At 41.0% G+C, this 22070-nt stretch overlaps 2 protein-coding genes across 2 annotated transcripts in view; one reads left to right on the top strand and one right to left on the bottom strand.

Moving 5' to 3' along the window:
- LOC121287754 (rho GTPase-activating protein 17-like) overlaps positions 1–22070 on the top strand; it is a 289690-nt gene that overhangs the window by 24102 nt on the left and 243518 nt on the right. The gene's annotated exons all lie outside the window — the stretch shown is intronic.
- Positions 1–22070, bottom strand: part of lcmt1 (leucine carboxyl methyltransferase 1) — a 54940-nt gene that overhangs the window by 6211 nt on the left and 26659 nt on the right. The window contains exons 6-9 of the mRNA XM_041205662.1: positions 17869–17930; positions 16800–16902; positions 4704–4824; positions 3919–4020 (exon numbers count right to left, since the gene is read on the bottom strand). Coding sequence (XP_041061596.1) covers positions 3919–4020; positions 4704–4824; positions 16800–16902; positions 17869–17930 — 388 coding nt within the window. The remainder of the gene's footprint in view (positions 1–3918; positions 4021–4703; positions 4825–16799; positions 16903–17868; positions 17931–22070) is intronic.

Raw genomic sequence — 22070 nt, 5'->3', positions numbered from 1 at the left:
AATTTGTATTTGCGTAGTACTTCACCATGTCTCAATGTGCTTAATTTTTTTCTAGAGTGCGGTGACTTGTTATATAGACAAATTGCAGCCATTCAGTACCAAAAACATTCATTACAATAATATGAATGACTGCTTAATCTGATTTTAGTGGTGTTGACTGAAGAAGGAATATTGTCCAGGAGAACTTCCTAACCTTTTTCTAATTGTAGCATGAGATCTTTAATATTCACCTGAACAGGCAGGTGGAACCATGCTTTAACATCCCATCCTAAGGATGGCATTGCTCACAATGTTGCTCTCAGTGGAATATCAGCCCACATTATGCATCAAGTCTTGATATAGGCTTGAATTCACAACATGTTGGCCCTGATGTGACAGTGCTACCAACTGAACAAGTTGACTACATAGTTACAATTTTTGCATAGTTTCAAAATGTATTTAATGTAGCTTCAGTTAATTGTTAAACAAGTATTTTCAATAGTATTTGACAATGAAAGAAAATCAGAAGGGAGAGAGCAAGCCTGAACAAAAACATTAGAGAGGCTAATAGGTAAAAATTCAGTTAAGAGTCAGTGAGAGCAGAGAGACTGAGCCCGAAAGAAAACAGTGCGAGAGGACAAGTAAAGTCAGTGGCAAAGAGTCAAATAGGGTTAAAAGAGCAAGCCCAAAGGAAAACAGGGTGACAACAGTCTTTTAGAAATCAATCTTCAAAGAAAGTATCACAAAACCCAGAAGGAGTTGTGGGGAGTGGGCGAGTTGTAAGTAGCAAGTCCTTGAAAAAGGGCCTCAATCAGAAAACCTGGAGGTAAGGGAGAACAAATGTCAGGGAGAGAGGTAGAAAAAAACTTCACGGAAAGTAAGAGGGAAGGAACTGATTGTTGAGCAGCTGATGAGTTGTCTTTTGTCCTTAGTTTTATTTCTTGTAAATTTAGATAATAGTCCAATAAATAGGCATAGCAAGGTACCTCAGTCCCATGTCATGCGGGAACTCTGCTTCTCATGTTCTGGATAACCACATGTGCAGGATGTGTCATCAACTGGAGTAGCTAGAGTTCTGGGTTTCTGAGCAGCATCTGCCATCACTGTAATATTTCACAAGCTGAGAGCCACATGGATAACACATTTCAGGAGGTGGTCAGCCCACAGTGTGCAAGTAGAGAAGCAATACTGCCAGATAGATAAGGAGGACCAGACATGTAGTACAGGAGTCCCCTGTATCTCGCTCTCTAGCTAATATTTAGTTCTGAATTCTGGTGAACGTGATGATTCCTCTGGAAAGTACAGGGAGAGCCATGTGCTTGGCATCTTGGGGGCTTGTGTTGGGGGTTAGGGTACAGAAGGTAAGGGAGAGGGTCAGAAAAATAGTGTTAGGGGATTCAACAGCTAGGGAACAGACAGGCTTTCTGTGGCCACAACGGTGATTCCAGGATGGAACGTTGCCTTCCTGGTGCCAGAGTCAAGGATGCTACTCAGAGGCATTGAGGGTGGAGGGTGAACTGCCCAAGGTTGTGGTCCATACTGGCACCAGTGACATAGGTAGAAAGGGGACTGAGGTACTGCAGGTATATTTTGGGGAGCTAAGAAACAAATTATAATGCTACAGAGAATAAAAATAGGAAGAATGGGCAGATAAATGTGTGGCTGGAGAGAGGTGCAGGAGGAAGGTCTTTACATTCCTGGGGCACTGGGGCTAATTCTGTGGGAGGTGGGTCCTGTACAAGCCAGGACTGGCTTGCACCTCAACCTCCCTGGCATCAATATTGTTGTACTAGCACTGTTGGGAAGGGTTTAAACTAATTTGGCAGGGGGATGACAATTTGCGCATAGATTCAGAAGGGAGAGAAGCAAAACTGGGAAATGAAAGCAGAAAATTAAAAAGCGGGTGTGGAAAGTAGAGAAAACAGACAATAAATGAGTTGTTCAGTGATTAGTTGGATGTACTTCAATATGAGGAGTCTAGTGAATAAGGTAGATGAGCTGAGGGCACAAGCAGACACCTGGAAGTATGATATGGTATTGTTATTATTGAAACATGACTTAATGAAGGGCAGGAAAGGCAGCTCAACATTCCTGGTTACAGAGCTTTCAGATCAGATAGAGGAGGAGATAAAAAAGGAAGGGGTGGCAATATCGATTAAACAAATATTTACAGTTGTGAGGAGGGGAGTTATATTAGAAGGAGCATCAAGTGAAGCTGTATGGGGAAGAAAAAGGGTCAATCACACTGCTGGAAGTATACTATAGACTTCCAAGCGGGCAGAGGAATTATAGAAGAGCAAGTATGTAGGCAAATTTCTGAGAAGTGCAAAGACAATACTAGAGAGCAGTTGGGTGGTAGTGATATTAGTTCAGATAGATTTAGTGTAGTTATGGAAAAGGACAGAGATAGACCAGAACTAGAGTTCACAATTGGGGATAAGTTAATTTTACTAAGCTGAGGTGTGATTAGCAAAAGTGGACTGGAAACTTGAATGTCAAACACTGGCCCTGCAGTGGTAGGAGGAGACAATAGAGGGTTCAGAACAAATATGTTCCTACAAAGAAAAAAAGGTGGGACTCTCAAATTGAAAGCTCCTTGGATGTCAAGGAGCATTATAGAATAAGGCAAAAAGGATGGCTCAATATTACAACATGAGCTCAACACTACAGAAAGCCTAAAGAAATATAGGAAGTACAGGAGTGAAATTATGTAGGAAATTAGGAAAGCTAAGAGGGCATGAAAAAATATTGTCAAGTAAAATCAGGAAAAATATGGATATTTTGTAAACACATGAAGAATAAGAAAATAACTATGCAAGAGCGGGGCAGACTAGAGACTAAACGGTAAGCTGTGTGTGGAGGCTAAATGTGAACATGGTTCTTTCTGAATAATTTGGTTCCGTCATCACAAAAGAAAGGGAACAACACAGACATTTTGATTAAGAAGTTTGCAGATGATACAAAAATTAGCTGTGTGGTTGATAGTGAGGAAGGGACCTGTAGAATGTTGGAAGATATCAATGGACTGGTCAGGTGGGCAGAAAAGTGACAAATGGAATTCAATCTAGAGAAGCATAAGGTAGTGTACTTGGGGTGGGAAAACCAGACAAGGAAATACACAATAAATGATAGGAAACTAAGAAGTGCAGAGGAGCGGAGGGACCAGGATTCATATCCACAGATCCCTGAGGTAGCAGGAAAGGTAGTTGAGGTGGCATACAGGATACTTTCCTTTATTAGCCGAAGCATAAAACACATGAGCAGGGAAGTTATGCTGGAACTGTATAAGACACTAGTTAGGATATAGCTAGAACATGTGTACACTTCTGGTCACCACATTACAGGAAGAATGTGATTGCACCAGAAAGGGTATAGAGATTTATAAGGATTTACAGAACTGGAAAATTTTAGCTATGAGGAAACACTGGATAGCCTGGGGTTATTTTCTTTAGAAAACAGGAGGCTGAGGGGAAATCTAATTGAGGTTTGCAAAATTATGAACAGCTTAGATAGAGTGGCTTGGAAGGACCTATTTCCCTTAGCAATGCAGTTAATGACATGGAACATAGACATAAATTAATTAGTACAAGGATTAGATTTAAGTAATTGGTAGAAGGGTTAGAGGGAAGTTGGAAAAACTTTTCACCCAGGCGGTAATGCGGGTCTGCAACTCACTGTCTGAAAAGGAGGTAGAGCCAGAAACCCTCATTGCATTTTAAAAATATTTGATTATGCGCTTGGAAGTGCCATAACCTACAAGGCTATGGATCAGTGGCAGTAAAGTGGGATTAGTCTGAATAGCTCTTTTTAATCCGACACAGACTCAATGGGCCAAATAGCTTCCTTCTGTGCAGTAAAATTCAATGATTCTTCCCTTTTCTAAAAACACAAATGAAAAACTGATATGAATAATGCAACTGTGACAAAAGTATACACAACCTGTGTTTCCAGAGTTTGACAGATATCTACTCCAGCAAGGTTACACTGCCGCCGCTGCAAGTTTTCTATCATCACCTGGCCAAAACGATCAGTCATGTTCACCTGAAAAATGTGCAATCATTTAGCTGATAGACTGAAAGATCTCTTACAGTACAATGGTGATCTGTCTGGGATATGGACAGCTGCTTGGAGAAAAGCCAGTTACCTGTTAAAACTGAGATTCCACGTAAAAAAACCTAATATTTCTCATGTAAAAATGATTCAAAGTTTACATAATTTTTTTTGGAACAATGACTATTGTTACATAGGCAAACACTGCTGCCTTCTGTGCCTGCAATTTCTCAAAACAGCAAAAATATAGATACTAAGTCAATTGGACATTAGATGACATTGGCTAAAGGAAAAGTGTTGGCTTGGATCTCAGGAGAACTCTTGCTCTTAAGACAGTGAAACATGGTGCATTAAGACTAATTCCATGTGCCCTCAATTATCTCAATGATTCCACTTGAGAGAGACACTAAATGCCTAGAAATAAAAAGCAGTTCATCTTTGTAAAGTTGTTAAAATTAAAACATAACAAAATCTCAAACTGTTATTACAAGCATTATTTTCCTATCCCAATTTTACAATTTGTGTGGCATATTTGTAACCTGTTCACCAAATTATAACATTACTGAATTAAAGTTACCCACAGACAGCTTTACAAAAGCCAGAAAATATAAGTATATCACGTGTTAGTATACCAAAGTAAACTCATTGCTTGGGGAAATTGAAATGGGTTTTACCTGCTCATAATTGATAAACATGGTTGTATTAAAAGTACTTGAAGCCCACTTGATTAATTCTGCAGATTTCTCAGGTGTGATATAAACAAGAACACATTCTGCCAGTAGCAATGTTGGTAATCTATAAGAAAAATAATAGAGGGTTACATTCCTGTGGTATTAACCACTGGGAATTCTAGATTGTAATGGATCATACGTCAGATATTTTTACACTTCATAATATACCCCTTATAAGATTATCAATTACATTACCTCAGTTATAAATCTCAACCATGAAAAGAAATCAGGAGCACGGATTCAGGTAGGATAGGGAATTGGAGAAAAGGATGTAGAAGAGAAGGAGATGGTAACCTGAGACAACTAAAGGGTGAAGTTAAAATGAAAAGAGATCACTGTTTAAAAATAAGGGGTCGCTTTTTAAAACGGAGATGAGGCAAAAATTCTCTCAGAGGGTCGTGAATGTTTGGAACTCTCTTCCTGAAAAGATGGTAGAAGCAGAGTCATTGGATATTTTTTAAGGCAGAAGTGGATAGATTCTTGGTAGGCAAGGGGGTGATAGGTTATCGGGGGTAGGCAGGATGCAGATTTGAGGTTACTATCAGATCAGCCATGATCTTATTAAATGGCAGAGCAGGCTTGAGGAGCCTACTCCTGCCCCTTGTTTGTATGTTCGTATGACTGAAACTGAAAATTAGCCAATAGCATTGTGCTTTTTCACAAGTAAATCTCGTGGTTCAATTTTGTTTTTGTTACTGTACCAGTTGGGGTTATAAACAGTGCGGTCATACAAATCATTATCACTTGATTCCAGTGTTTGCAGATACTAGAGAAAAAATTTTCACCAATACATAAGAGATAGGGCGTGAGAAGCAATATAATCAGGAGTAATCCTTATTCAACTAACAGGATTACATTATTAAGGAGAATATTTTATACTCAAGACAACAAAAAAAAAGTAGGCAGCCTCATTTTATAAGGGAACTGCCAGTATAGTTGAAGCGGAGTAACAGTTATTTTTTTGGAAGCCATGAGGAGCTTAATACTGGACCTGAATAATGCCTTCATTACAAACTATTAATAAACTGAAGGAAATGTTTATCTTTCTGTGTGCATTACTTGTTCATCGTGGCCACCAATGTAAAATGAAGGAAACATTTCAACATTAAATAAAATGTATTCTGTATTAAAGTTTGTATATGACTGCAGGAAAAGTGTGTGAGAATTAAAATGATATACTGCAACCACTTTGACCTTGAGAATTATAATAGGTTAAAACAAATCAAACTTGCACTGCTGGTGAACTGCTGAACTCGCCACCTGATTAAATACAAAGGATTATTTACACACACACAAAAAAAAAATCAAATTTAAGGCCTCTGGCAGAAATTTTATCATCCCTGAAGCCAACAACCACATAACAAATCCATTGGAGCAATAATAAGTCATTTGTCTTCAAGCTTCTGGATGCAAAAATTATCCAAGTTTGAAACTTGATCCGAATTCTTATCAGTCCCTTTAAAGATTTACTAGAAGCCAAAATATTTCCAGGCCTCTCACTGTTGATATAAATGGATACATTATAAAAATATGGGAAGTCAACATGGATTTGTTGAAGACAAATTGTGTTTTACAAACCTGATTGAGCTCTTTGAAGTAAGAGAGATGGTTTATGAGGGTGGTGCTGCTGGTGTTGCTTTTGTGGACTTTTTAAAAAGTATTTGATGAAGTACTACATAATAGAACTGTTAGTAAAATTAAAGCCCCTGGGATTAAAAGGACAGTGGGTGGATATGAAATTGGCTAAGGAACAGAAAACAGATGGAAGTCGTGAACATTTGTTTGTAAAGCTCAAATGAAATACACAGCGGTGTGTCCCCAGGGGACAGTATTGGGGCAACTCCTCTTTTTGATATATATTAATGGTCTGGTCTTGGGCCTACAAAGCATGACTTCAAAGTTTGCATATGACGCTAAACTCGGAAATGTAGCAACTACTGACTTCAGGAGGACAGACTGGTGAAGATGGCTGACATGTGGCAGATGAAATTTATTCTTTTTGAGTTCTCTGCCCGTGGGCAGGTCCTTGGCGCTTATTCACCGAACCACAGCAAATTGCCTTTTTTTAAACTACAGATAGGACGAAGAGGCAGACCCAAGTCTACCTCAGCTGGTATAGGGATTGAACACCGGCATTAATCTAATCCACACACTAGCCAACTGAGCTAACCTGCAGAAACCCCACCCCACCAAAAGATGAAATATAACACACTGAAATATGAAGTAGATTTTGGTAGAAAGAATGAGAAGAGGCAAAATGATCTGAATGATCAATTTAAAGGGAGTGCGAACAAGGAGACCTGGAGGTGTATGCACACAAATCTTTGAAGGCAGCACAACAAGTTGCAAAGGCTGTAATAGAGGCAGAGAGGAAAAAAGGCAAGTAAGTTATGCTAAATACTTGTAAAATACTGGTTAGGCCTCAGCTGGAGTACAGTGTTCAATTCTGGGCGCCACACTTTAGGAAGGATGTCAAAGCCTTAGAGGGGGTGCACAAGATATTTACTAGAATGGTACCAGAGATGAATGACTTCTATTATATGGCGAGACGGCGACTGTACTCCTTTAAGCAGAGAAGGTTTAGAGAAGATTTGACTGACATGTTCAAACTCATGAAAAGTTTTCATAGAGTAAATAAGGAGAAACTGTTGCCAGTGGCATTAAGTTTGCTAACCACAGAACACAGGTTTAAGACCAAAGAACCGGAAGCAACATGAGGAAACTTTTTTTAAACAGAGTGAATTGTTGTGAGCTTAAATGCACTGCTTGAAAAAGGTGATGGAAACAAATTTAATAGTAATTTTTAAATGAAATACACCTGAAGCAAAAAAAAAATACAGGGCTGTGAGGCAAGGTCATCTTTTATAGGATTTAGGTACTCAAAAGGAATGCAGGGCCAGAATGACCTGAACTGATTTTGGTGGCTGGGGGTTGCTGGGTGGGCAGGAAAAGGAGCAGTCAGGGGGTCAGGAAGGACTTGCCCAGATTTATTTCCCAAAATTGGTCCAGCTTTTTTATCTGTTGCTTTCCACTTTCCCCAGGAGATCACATGGTTTTTGAGTGGGGTGGAAAGTTTATATATTGCAAATCACTAGGCATCACAATAATGTAAAACAGGCTGGACTGGCTAGAGGGTCTTTTCTGTCTGTCACTGTTTGTATAAAAAGAACTAATTTTAGATTAGAATTGTCTTGTACGTTTTTGTGCACTGAACAGTTATGAAAAGTTGCTTTAGGATGTTAAATCATTTTTGCGAATTATTACTGCAAATTCAGTGCTAGCACTGTGGCAGGCAAAAAGCATTATGTTATTGTGACCATAAGTTAGGACCTTCTAGTTAATTATCCAAATATGTTTAACAATCATACATAGGACAATTCCACCTAAGAGTGCTATATATTAAGCACTAGATTTTTAAAAAATTGTAATTAATAAAATAATCTTTCGTTGTTTTAACATTTCTGAAAGCTTTTCTGTATGACCCAAAATATCAGACAATGCAAGTCATGGTGTTTTACACCACATAAATTGATAGTGAATGCTAGACTGTGATAATACTGGTATACCATGACTAATGGTGCTAGAAACTAGTGAATAATTTTGACTAACACAGCAGCCATTATCAAAATAGACCCAAATTTATTTTTCATGGAAATGGCAATCATTTGTACCTTCATATTAAACTTAGGAGTACGTTAACCATTAAACCTCTGCCACGCAGAATGGCTACAACAGCCATCCTACAATTCCCCAAAGAGCTACTGAGGCAAGTTGAAGGGTGGCTCAGACACTATGGGTTGGCTTTAAGTATTATTATAGCAATACAAAAAGCATATCTAATAAGTTGTGTACTGCACTACCACATCGACCTATTTCAGCATTAACTGCAAATTTAATTAGGCGTTATCCCTCGTAAAAAAAGTTATTCATAGAATCATTACGACACAGGAGGCCATTCAGCCAGTTAAGTACATGCCAGTTCTCTAGAGCAATCTAGTCAGTCCCAATCCTCCACTCTATCCTTGTAGTCCTGCATGTTTATTTCCTTCAAGTATCTACCCAATTTTCTTTCGCAATCATTAATCATCTCTACTTCCACTACACTTGTAGGCATTGAATTCCAGATCATTATCAGTTGTCGCATAAATAAAGTTCTTCCTCACGTCCCTCCTGTATCTTTTAGCCGAAACCTGAAAGATGTATCCCTAGTCCTTGTACCTTAAGGCTGTAACCCCTAGTGTTTGTACCATCAGCTAATGGAACAGCTTTTCTTTGCCTACCTTATCTAAATCTGTCATACTCTTGTACACCTCTATCAGCTCTGCCCTCAACTTCCTTTGCTCCAAGGAGAACAATTCCAGTTTCTCCAGCGTAACCCTGTAGCTAAATTTCCTCATCCCTGGGACCATTCTGGTAAATCTTGACACCCTTTCAAAGAACTTCATATCCTTCTTAAAGTATGGCAATCAGAACTGGACGCAATATTCTAGTTGTGACCTAAACAGAGCTTTATAAAGGTTCAGTATAACTTTCCTGCTTTTGTACTCAATACCTCTATTTATGTAGCCTAAGATTCCAAATGCTTCGCTAATTACTCTCTTTAATATATCTTGCCATCTTCAAAGATCACTGGAGGAGGAGGCTCCACAAATATCCCCATCCTCAATGATGGAGAAGCCCATCAGTGCAAAAGATAAGGCTGAAGCTTTTGCTACAATCTTTAGCCAGAAGTGCTGAGTGGATGATCCATCTCGGCCTCCTCCGGAGATCCTCAGCATCACAGATGCCAGTCTTCAGCCAATTCGATTCACTCCATGTGATATCGAGAAGCGGCTGAATGCAATGAATACTGCAAAAGTTATGGGCCCTGACAATATTCAGGCAATAGTACTGAAGACTTGTGCTCCAGAACTTGCTGCGCCCCTAGCCAAGCTGTTCCAGCACAGCTAAAACACTAGCATCTACCTGGCTATGTGGAAAATTGCCTGTACACAAAAAGCAGGACAAATCCATCCTGGCCAGTTATCACCCCATCGGTCTACTCTTGAACATCAGTGAAGTAATAGAAGGGTTCATCAACAGTGCTATCACGCAGCACTTACTTAGCAATAACCTGCTCACTGACGCCCAGCTTGGGTTCCGCCAGGGCCACTCAGCTCCTGACCTCAATACAGCCTTGGTTCAAACATGGACAAAAGATCTGAACTCCCGAGGTGAGTGGAGAGTGAGTGCCCTTGACATCAAGGCAGCATTTGACAGAACGTGGCATCAAGGAGCCCTAGCAAAACTGGAGTCAATGGGAATCAGGAGGAAAACTCTCCGCTGGTTGGAGTCATACCAAGTATAAAGGAAGATGATTGTGGTTGCTGAAGTCAGTCATCTCGGTTCCAGGACATCATTGCAGGAGTTCCTCAGGTCCTCGGCCCAACAATCTTCAGCTGCTTCATCAATGATCTTCCTTCTATCATAAGGTCAGAAGTAGGGATATTTGCTGATGCACAATGTTCAGCACCATTTACGACTCCTCAGATACTGAAACAGTCCATGCCCAAATGCAGCCAGACCTGGACAATATCCAGGCTCGGGCTGACAAGTGGCAAGTAACATTCGTGCCACACATAGGCAATGACCATTTCCAACAAGAGAGAATCCAAACATTGCTCCTTGATGTTCAGTGGCATTATCATCACTGAATCCCCCGCTATCAACATCCTGGGGGTTACCACTGACCAGAAACTGAACTGGACTAGCCATTACAAATACTGTGGCTACAAAAGTAAGTCAGGGGCTAGGAATCATGCAACAAGTAACTCACCTCCTGACTCCCCAAAGCCTGTTCACCATCTACAAGTCACAAGTAAGGAGTGTGATTGAATCCTCCCCACTTGCCTGGATGAGTGCAATTCCCACAACATTCAAGAAGCTTGACACCATCCAGGACAAAGCAGCCCGCATGATTGGTACCACATCCACAAACGTTCACCCCCTGCACCACCCACACACAGTAGTAGCAATGTATACCATCTACAAGATGCACTGCAGGAATTCACCAAGGCTCCTTCGACAGCACCTTCCAAGCCCATGACCACTACCATCCAGAAGGACAAGGACAGCAGAAAGATGGAAACACCACCACCTAAAAGTTCCCCTCCAAGTCACTCACCATCCTGACTTGGAAATATATCGCCATTTCTTCACCGTCGTTGGGTGAAAATCCTGGAACTCCCTTCCTAACAGCATTGTGGGCGTACCTACATCACATGGACTGCAGCGGTTCAAGAAGGCAGCTCACCACCACCTTCTCAAAGGCAACAAGGGACGAACAATAAATGCTGGCCCAGCCAGTGAAGCCCAGATCCCATGAATGAATATTAAAAAAAATCTATGCACGTGAGCCCAGAGATCCCTCTGTCCCTGTGCCATTAAGTTGATATTGCCTCTCCCTATTCCTTCTGCCAAAATGCATCACCTCACACTTATCTGTATTAGATCCCTTCTGTCACTTTTCAGTCTATTCTGCTAGGCTATCTATGATCTGTTGCAGTCGATTGGTGCCAATCTCACTGTTTGCTACATTTCCAAGTTTGTATATTTAGAAAATTTTGAAATTTTACTCTGTATTCTGGTGTTCAAGTCATTTATACGTTTGTGAAAAAATGCAGTGGTCCTCGCATTGTCCCTTGGAGAACACCGCTGTCTACCAACCTCCAGTCTGAGAAACAACCTATGCTCTAAGCATAGCTAGTCTTTCTAGTATATCCTGCCTATCATTTTCACCCCATCCACTTCCTCTACCCATCTCTACTTCTACTGATATTTTGTCACCATCCTCTTCCTGAGTAACACTGATACAAAGTACTCACTTAAGTATTCTAGTCTTGCCTGTTCCTCGAAGCACATATCACCTCCTTTGTCCTTATAGGCCCCACCTTGATTGTTATTACCCACTTAGTATTTACATGCCAGTAGAAGATATTTGGGTTATCTTTTATGTTAACTATTTATGGTCAGCCTATTCTCATATTCTCTCTTTGCTAGTCTTATTTTCTTCTTCACTTCCCCTCTCAAATTTGTCTTTGGCCTGGAAGAATTGGCGCTTGAAGAATTCACCTGCCATACATCATATTCCCTATTTCTGGGGAACAGTCAATCCTAACATTTCTATTTACTCCGTAATGCCAGGTTTCAGTTTACATCTCAAAGCTTTAAATATTTATCTAGTTGCAAATGATAAAGTCACAGACTGATTCACTGATTGACACTATGTCTGTGGCACAAATATTAAAATACATCTATACTTTAAAAAATTCATTTATGGGGTGTGATAGCATCACTGGCATGGCTAGCATTTATTGGCTAGCCCTATTTGTCCTTGAAAAGTTGAAGGTACTCACATAATGTTGTTAAGTGTGGAGTTAAGATTTTGACCCAGTGATGATGGAACAATGGCGATATGAGACATGATGGTCTGTGGCTTGGGGGTGGTGGCGTTACGACGTGGCTGCTTCTTTCTGGATGGTAGAAGTCATGGCTTTGAGAGGTGCTGTTGAAGCCCTTGGCGAGATGCTGCAGTGCATCTTGTAGATTACAGAATCACAGGTTACAGAGCAGGATGCCATTTGGCCCATCGTGTCTGCATCAGCTCTCCGAATGAGCAACTCACCTAGTACCAATCCCCTTCCTTCTCCCTGTAACCCTGCACATTCTTCTTTTTCAGATAAGTTTAATTCCTTTTTGAATGCTTCAATTGAATCTGCCTCCAACACACACTCAGACAGCGCATTCCAAACCCTAACCACTCACTGCAAAAAAAGGTTTCTCCTCATTATCACTTTTGCTTCTTTTACTAGTTACTTCAAATTTGTGCCCCCCTTGTTCTTGATCGTTTCCCAAGTGGGAACAGCTTCTCCCCATCTACTCTGTCCAGACCCCTCATGATTTTAAATACCACTATCAAATCTCCTCTCAGCCTTCCTTTCTCTAAGGAAAATGGTCCTAACTTCTCCAGTCTATCTTCATAACTGAAGTGCCTCACCCCTGGAACCATTTTCCTGAATCTTTTCTGCACTCTCTCTAATGCCTTTATATCCTTCCTAATAGTACACACTATAGCCGTGGTACACTGGAACTGAACATCTAAAGTGGGGGATGGGGTGCTAATCAAGTGGAGCAGACTGTTTTGTCTTGGATGGTATTCATCCAGGCAAGTGGAGAGCAATCCATCACACACCTTATTTATGCCTTGTAGGTGGTGGAAACAATTTGGGGAGTTTGGAGGTGAATAACTTGCTTCAGAATGTCCAGCTTCTGACCTACAGCATTTACGCAGCTGAATCAGTTAAGCTAATTTCTGGTGACCGCCAGGATGTGGAAGGTGGGAAATCAATGATGATATTGTCATTGAATATCACGGAGAGGTGTTTACATTCTCTGTCCTTTTGGAGATGGTCATTGCCTGGCACTTGTGCGACATGATTGCCACTTGTCACTTATCAGACTAAGCCTGGATGTTCTCCATGTTTCCATATGGAAATAGATTGCTTCATTATCTGAGGAATTAGAAATGGAACTGACCACTTTGCTATTATGAACAAACATCCCCACTTAAATTTTTGAGAAGGAAGGTCATTGATGAACTAGCTAAAGATGGTGGTGCCTGGGAGACTACCTGAGGTGATTAGCCTCCTACAACCTTGACCATCTTCCTTTGAACTCGGTATTTTACTAGGGACGCTTGGTGCTACACTTGGTCAAATGCTACCTTGATGTTACTCTTGTTCAAATGCTACCTTGATGTTACTCTCACCTCTGGAATTCAGCTCTTTTGCCCTTGTTGGACCCCAGGCTGTAATGAGGTCTGCAGCCAAGTGCTCCTAAGCACATTTTTGGGGAGCAGATTTGTCGTAAGTTACACTTTAAAGCATAGGTGATGGCACCTTTCATCACTTTGCTGAGTGGAAGAAGGCTGATGGAGCTAATTGGCTGTATTGAATTTATCCTGTTTTCTTTGGGCAGATATGCCCAGGTAAATTTCCACTTTGTCGGCTAAATGTAGTGTTGTAGCTAAACTAGAACAGCTTCGCTACAGGTTCGAGTAGCTGTGGAGCAGTCTTCAACACTACAGCCGGTGCCGGGATGTCGTCAGTGCCTACAACCTTTGCTGCATCCAGCGTGTTCTGCTATTTCTTGATATCATGTGGAGTGAATGGAGTTGGCTGAAGACTGGCTTGTGTGATGGTGGGGACCTCAGAAGGAGGCAGAGATGGATCATCCACTCGTTGCTTCTAGCTAAAGATAATCGTGAATGCTTCAGCTTTGTCTTTTTCACTCATGTAATGGTCTCCATTGTTGAGGATGGAAATGTTCATGGAGCCTCCTCATCCTTCTGTTAGTTGTGTAATTGTCCATCACCATTCATGACTGGATGTAGCAGAGGTTTGATCTGTTCTGCTAGTAATGGGATCATTTAGCTCTTATCTATAAAATGCTCTTTCTGCTGCTTAGCATGTGTATAGCTTTGTGATGAAACATCCCAAGGTTGTGATCTCATTTACAGGTATGCTGAAGCTGCTCCTGGCATGTTCATTCACACTCCTTATCAAAACAAGCCTGGTCATTTAGCTTGATGGATATTTGTACAGTAAGGGCTATGCCAGGCCATGAGGTTACTGACTGTGCTGAAATACATTGCTGATGCTGATAGTCCACACTACTACCAAATGCAGAGTTTTGAGTTGCTAGATCGGTTCTGAATCTGTCTGTTTAGCACAGTGGTGATGTCACACAATACTTTGTCTCCACAAGGATTGTGCATTGGTTCTTCCTCCTAATGTGGTCATGGAAAGTTGCATCTGTGATGGGTAAACTAAAAAGGATAAGGTCACACAGGTTTTTCCCTTGTGTTGGCTCTCGTACCACCTGCCGCAAGCCCAGTCAGACAGCCATGTCCTTCAGGGCACAGCTAGCTTGGTAAGCAGTATGTACTATAGAATCACTCTTTGGTGCTGAACATTAAAGTGACCCACCTCCTAGAGCCCTTCTGTGTCCTTACCACTCTCAGTGCTACTCCCAAGTGCTGTTAAACCTGGACAAGCATTGATTCATTGGCTGAGTGAGGTGGCTGATGGTGGGCAGCAAGAGGTTTCCTTGCCCCTGTTTGGCCTGATGACTTGAGGATTCATGCATTCTGGCATCAATCTTGATGATTACCTGGACCATTCCCCAATAACATTTTACCATGTGCTACTGTCTCTGGTGGCTATCCTAGTGGCGGGACAGGACATACCTAGGGATGGTGATGGAGGAGTCTGGATGTTGGTGGATAGGTATGATTTTGAGAGTATGAGTACGTTGGACTGTTGTTGAATAGTCTGTTGGTCAGCTCTCTCATCTTTGGCACAAATCCCCACATATTAGTGGGGAGGACCTTGGAGACCTGGGCTGTGTCTACCTTTGTCATATCCATATCCAATGCTTAGGTTGATGCCAGGTGGTATGTCGGTTTTATTCCTACAGTACTTCTTTGCAGTGGTTTGACACAAATCAGTGGCTTGCTGGACCATTTCAGAAGGCAATAAAAAGTCAACTACATTATTCTGGGTCTGGAGTCACATATAGGCCAGACCAAGTAAAAATAGTAGGTTTCCTTCCTTAAACGACATTAGTGAGCCACTTGGGCTTTTACAAGAATCTGAGCTTCACAGCCAACATTGCTGTCAGCTTTTATTTGTGATTTATTTTTTAACTTCTTGAAAAAGAACTAAACTGAAATTATTAAATTGTATTAGATTATGAGGAGAAAGGCTTGTATTCCCCGAAATATAGAAGGTTAAAATTGAAGACTTAATGATTTTGACAGGAACTGGTAGGAGTAGATAAGAGAAACTGGTGGGAATCTAGGATATGGGAATATAATTTTAAAATCAGAATCAGGCCATTCAGGAAAGAAGTTAGGAAACACTTCTTCACGCAAAGGGTGGTAGAAGTTGGAACTCTCAGCCACAGTGACAGTAGATGCTACCCGAATTAATAATACTACATTTGAGATCAATAGGTTTTTGTTAGCTTAAGGGTATTAAGTGATATGGAGCCAAAGTGGGTAAATGGATTTAAGATACAGGTCAGCCATGATCTCATTTAATTGCATAATAGGCTTGAGGGGCTGAATGACATACTTCCATTCCTATGCTCTCATTTAGAGTAAGCAAGGATAGAAGTGTTAGGTGAACAAGACTTGTTGTGGGATAGGGCACTGGCAGCAGAGTTTTGGATGAGCTGAAGTTTAGAGTCTGGAGGATGGTGGTTGGACAGGAGAACATTGTTACCTCAAACTCAAACATAAGAGGTGATGGTGAGATAGAGCTGGACACCATCAGAATTCGTACAAAAGCTGACCCTGTGTCTTTGGATAATGTCATCACAAAGCTGCATGTACAGAAGGAAAAGGAGGAGGAGAAAAAGATAGATCCATAGGGGACTCCAGAGGTAACGGTTCAGGGGCTGGAGAAAAAACTGTTGCTAGAGATGCTCTGGCTATGATTGGGCAGATAAGAGTAAAATCAAGCTGCGCATTGGGCTTTGGGAGAGTGGCGTGATTAACTGTGTCAAAGGCTGCCAATAGTTCAAAACGGAATGTGCACCATGGTCACGGTAACAGAGGGCTTCATGCATTACTTTGATTAGGGTTCCTTCATGCTGTGATAGGGAAAAAATCTGGAGAGGTTCAAACATAAAGTTGTATGAAAGATAGTCATGGATTTGGGAAACAATGAATTCATGCATTAAACAAAAAGGAAGATTGAGTGGTAGTTTGCAAGTACATATGGTTCAAGGGTAGGATTTTTAATGAAGGGGTGATAATAGTGGTTTTAAAAAGGAGGGGAACAGTTCCTGGGCAATGGGATACAAAAAGATATGCTGCAAAAGGCTACAGCGAGGATGCAGCACAATTACAGTCACATAGAATGTCATTCAAGGCTGTTTAGAGTTAATGCTGTAGTGGAATAGAATTTAAAGATAACCTAGGAAGAATAAACTTACTTTGTATTTAGGCCAAAATTCTTCAATCTTTCCATTAATATGGGCAGGTCACGGAGATCTTGCCCAATTATGGTGTAACGATCGGAGTCCATGCTATAGCCATCTAGTAAACATGCAAAAAATCTTTTAAAGTGAAAAATCTATCATCATTTACAGAAAGCTACAGTTTTAAGACAAAATTAAAAAGCAAATTATTTTGAATTATAGTATTCTCAAAATGAAAGGGTTGGGAGATGACTCCTTTTAAATACTTTTATTATTGTAATCCTGAAAGCTAGGTGCTGAAAAACAGACACCCATACCAATCTTTACATACTTCTCTAGGCATTTATTTACATTTATATGCCTATCTTGTAAAGGCATTTATAAGATGCCTTTACATCTTGTATTACATTACAAATATGCAGCTTCTAACCCAAACACCACAGTTTCAGTCTGTCCCAATTTATACGTCTTTTGAGGAAGCATTATTAAGTGCCCCATTTGAAAGGGGCACTACTGACCCATTGTAACAAAAATAAACCAAAACTTTAAAGGAAACTTCATTCAAATTAAAATGGCATTCCCGGGGTTGATAATGCACTCCAGCAACACCCCCTCCCCCCAACTCCTTCGCCCCCCCCACCCTGGTGCAATCACAGAAGGTGTTCCTATTTATTGGAGCGCAGGTTAATGCTCACAATTAATACACAATTAACCCTTTGCTATTAAAGAGGTTACAAGAATATTGGAGGTTGCTACCTTATTAAGTTGGGCACGCTGAAGTGTGGCATCCATTTGACATAACATGAACAAGATACACCATTTATCAGACTATGCATTCTAAGGGTATATAACTCATGAACCTGGCCACAATTGAGGTACATAACTCATCAGCCTTTGTGGGCTTGCAATGTGGTTCTCAAAAAGGTTAGGTGTACTTGAGATGCACGATTCATTCGCCCAGCTGGACTCAAGGAGAAATTATACTGTTGGACCAAAGATCAGTCTATTTTAGTCATTATTTTACTTCATAAGCCCCATTAAATTTTGAAAGATAAAGAACACAAGTATAATTTTTCTTTCTCACCTATCAGCAGGCTACTACTTGAATGTGTTTCTGTAATTGGCTTTGACAATGGAGGCTTTGTTCTGTAGCAAAGAGCAAATAGAAACATATTGTTTCTTAGCAATCTTATGATGCTTTTCAACCGATTTAAAGTAAAAGGAGGAATTTCAATTGTAAATCACTAATACATAAACATTAAAACACCATTTTTAATAAAATTTACCCCTTATTTCACGTCATTGAATGTAACTAAAACACATCCTTACTTAAAATATCAAAGCAGATACTCAAACTAATGCTCTGGAGAAATGAGTTCAAATCCCAACATGGCAGTCGGGGGCATTTCAATTCCATTAATAAATAAATCTGGAATGATAAGCTAGTTTCATTAATGATAGTCAAACTACCATTTTGTCATAAAAACCCAACTGGTTCACTGATGCCCTTCAGAGAAGGAAATCTGCCATCCTTACCTGGATTGGCTTATATCTGACTCCAGACCCATGGCAATGTGCTTGACTCTTAACCGGTCTTTACAGCCTAGCAAGCCACTCAACTGTATCAAACCGCAACAGAAAAGTAAAATAAGAATAAAACTGTGAAGACCATCCAGTATCGACCTAGGTACCAGAAACAACAAAAGTCACTCAGCCCAGTTAAATCTGCAAAGTCCTCCTCAGTAACATCTGGGGACTTTAAGATTGGAGAGCTGTGCCACAGACTATTCAAGCAGCACCCTGACATAGTCAAACTCACTGAATTATCCAATTCAATTATCTGAAGAAAAAAGGCAGGAGAGTGGGATGGGTTGAGTTGCTTTGCAGAGTTGGCACAGACATCATGGGCTGAATGGTTTCCTTCTGCTGTGACCATTCTATGATTCTACTTTACACCTAATGTCCCAGACTCCTCCATCACCATCCCTAGGTATGTCATGTCCCACTAACAGGACAGACCCACCACAATGGTCTATAATTGGAAGGTGGTGGCCCAGGGAGTCCATAATATTGCTTTTGGACCCCATGAAGTCTCATGGCACCAGGTCCAACATGGACGAGGAGGCTTCCTGCTGATTACTACCACCTCCCTGAACCAATGCTCTATGTTGAGTACCACTTGGAAGAAGCACTGAGGATAGCAAGGACACAGAGTGTACTCTGGGTGGGGGACTTCAGTATCCAAGAGTGGCCCGGTAGCACCAAGTTGGCTGAGTCCCAAAGGACATTTTTGCCAGATTGGGCCTGCAGCACGTGGTGAGAGAACCGAGAAGGAAAAAGCTGCTTGACCTCACCCTCACTAATCTACCTGTTGCACATGTATCTGTTGATGGCAGTATTGGTAGGATTGATCAGAACAGATCTAGCAGTTCGAAACTGGATATCCATGAAGCCTTGTGGGCAAGCAGCTGCAGCAGAATTGCATTAAACCACAATCTGTAACCTCATGGCCCAGCATATCCCTCACTAGCATTATCATCCAGGTCAGGGAACTAGCCTGGTTCAATTAGTAGTGTATGTCAAGAGCAGCATTGGGCTGAGTTGGCAACCTGGTGAAGCCACAACACACTATATGCATGCTATAGACAGCTTAGCAGTCTCACAACCAATCAGATCAAAGCTCTGTCATGCCACATCCAGTCATGAATGGTGGTGAACAATTAACTAGAAGAGAAGGCCCTGCAAACATACGATGAACTCTGTCATCACTAAAGATGGGTGTCAGTGAAAAAAGACAAGGTTAAGCATTTGCAACCATTTCCAATGAGAAATGCCACATGAATGATCCATATCAGCCTCTTTCATCACAAGTCCTCATCATCATAAATGCCAGTCTTCAGCCAATTTGATTGGCTGTGGTATCAAGAAATGGCTGAAGGCAGTCAATACAGCAAAAGCTATGGGCCCTGACAACATCTATCTCTAGAACTAAAAACTTGTGCTCCAGAACTAGCTGTGCCCCAGCCAACTGTTCCAGTACAGCTCCAACACTGGCATCTACTTAACATGGAAAATTACCCAGTTATGTCCAGACCATAAAAAGCAAGACAAATCCAATCCAGCCCACCCCAGTCTACTCTCATTCATAAACAAAGAGGTGGAAGGTATTGGCGATGGTGCTATCAAGTGGCACTTCCGCAGCAAAAACCTGCTTATCAATGCTCAGTTTGGGTTCTGCCATGGCCACTCAGCTCCAAATATTATTACAGCCTTGGTCTAAGTATGGATGAAAGAGTTGAATTTCAGAGGGGAGGTCAGAGGGACTGCCAGCAACATCAAAGTAGCATTTGACCAAATGCAGTATGAAAGAGCCCTTGCAAGTTTGAAGTCAATGGGAATCAGGCAGGAAAACTCTCCACTGGTTGGAGTCTTATTTAGCACAAAGGAGAATGGTTGTGGTTGTTGGAGGCTAATCATTTCAGCCCCAAGACGTTGCTGCAGGGAGTTCTTCAGGGTAGTGTACTGGACCGAGCATCTTCAGCAGCTGCATCAATGACCTTCCCTCCAACAAGATCAGAAGTGGTGATGTTCAACTCCTCAGATACTGAAACAGTCTGTGTCCACATGCAGCAATACCTGGACAACATTCAGGCTTCAGCTGACAAGTGGCAAGTACCATTTGCACACACAAGTGCTAGGCAATGACCCTCTCCAAGAGCAGAGAATCTAATCATCCAACCATGACATTCATTGGCATTGCCATCATTAAATACCCCCACCATCAACAGCTTGGCCATTAATACAGACAAGAAACTTATAAACATAAAGCCTTATAAATACTGTAACTTCAAGTGCAAGGGTCAGAGGCTGGAAATTCTTTGGTAAATAACTCACTTCTTGTCTCTCCAAAACCTGTCCTCTGTCTACAAGTCAGAGGTCAGGATTCTCGTAGAATATTCTCCACTTGCCTGGATGAGTGCAGCTCTAACAACATTTAAGAAGCTCAACTCTATCCAGGACAAAACAGCTGGCTTGATCAGCACTCCATCTTAAAATGTGTACTAAAATACACTGCAACAACTCGCCAAGGCTCCTTCAACAGCGCCTTCCAAACTAGTGACCTCTACCACCTGGAAGGCCAGGGCAACAGATGCATGGGAACACCACCACTTGCAAGTTCCCCACCAAGCCTCACAACATCCTGACTTGGAACTAAATCACCTCTCCTTCACTGTCATTGAATCCAAGTACTGGAACTCCCTCTCGAATAGCACTGTGGACGTACCTATACTTAATGGAGTGGTTCAAGATGGCAGCTCAGCACTGCTTTCTCAAGGGCAATAAAATGCTGGCCTTGCCAGCAATGCTCACATTCTAAGAACGAATAAAAAAATTGAACTGACTTGTCTGAATCGAACTATACTACAAACTGAAAAAGATTGTTAAGTCAATTTCCGTTTAGTCAGTAACTATATTTATTCACAGGCCATCTATACAATAATATTGCAATCATTTCCAGTTCACCAATTATACTTCCTATAACATTTTTGTCAACATATAGAATGGAATCCTTCCTATGAGTGTTTCATCATCCAGTTTTGTCAATGGGCTTTGCAAATCAGAGAAAATTGAGAAAAGTGACTTTTTTTCCTTCCAACTGAAATTTCTAAATGTCCAAAATATAGTTTTAAACTAAACAAAAATATATACATTATAATAACACAATTGTGATTATTCACTGAATTGCCTTATGTTCCTGAATACTTTATCCAGTGCTCCAGCGTCTCCAAAAAGTCTAGGTCTGGACCGTATGGTTCCACAGAGGAGTTTAAGGCTGCAAAATCTGCTTTCAGCTGAGAATGTGCAGCGTGATCAATTTTTCTGAATGTATCAGTAGAATTTAGCTAGCCAAATGACAATTCTTTAGAGGGGAATGGCATGATCAACTGTGTTAAATGTTGGAGATAGGTTCAGGAGGGTTAAAGAATATGTTATCATCTTCTTGTACAAGGATCTTGCAAAGGGAAAAAAGATTGAAATAAGGTGATAATTAGGGAGGGAGGACTGTATCGAGTGTTTTTTTTTAAAAGGTAGGATGATGATGTTGGCTTTGAAAGGGAGGGATAATGCCCAAGGAAAGGGAATCTTCCTGACAAAGCCACCTTGTATGGGACCATGGGGAGTTGACTGAAGAAGGTAAAGGATTTTCCCACTATTGATGTTAAACTAGCTGGTGTGTGATCCTCTGATTTGTGTTTCACTCTTTTTAAAAAAAATAATGGAAGA

This window comes from Carcharodon carcharias, chromosome 15 (assembly GCF_017639515.1).
Source record: "Carcharodon carcharias isolate sCarCar2 chromosome 15, sCarCar2.pri, whole genome shotgun sequence".
In the NCBI taxonomy this organism is placed as follows: Eukaryota; Metazoa; Chordata; class Chondrichthyes; order Lamniformes; family Lamnidae; genus Carcharodon; species Carcharodon carcharias.
The sequence above is the reverse complement of the archived record's forward strand: the minus strand, read 5'-3'. Positions and strand labels throughout refer to the sequence as shown.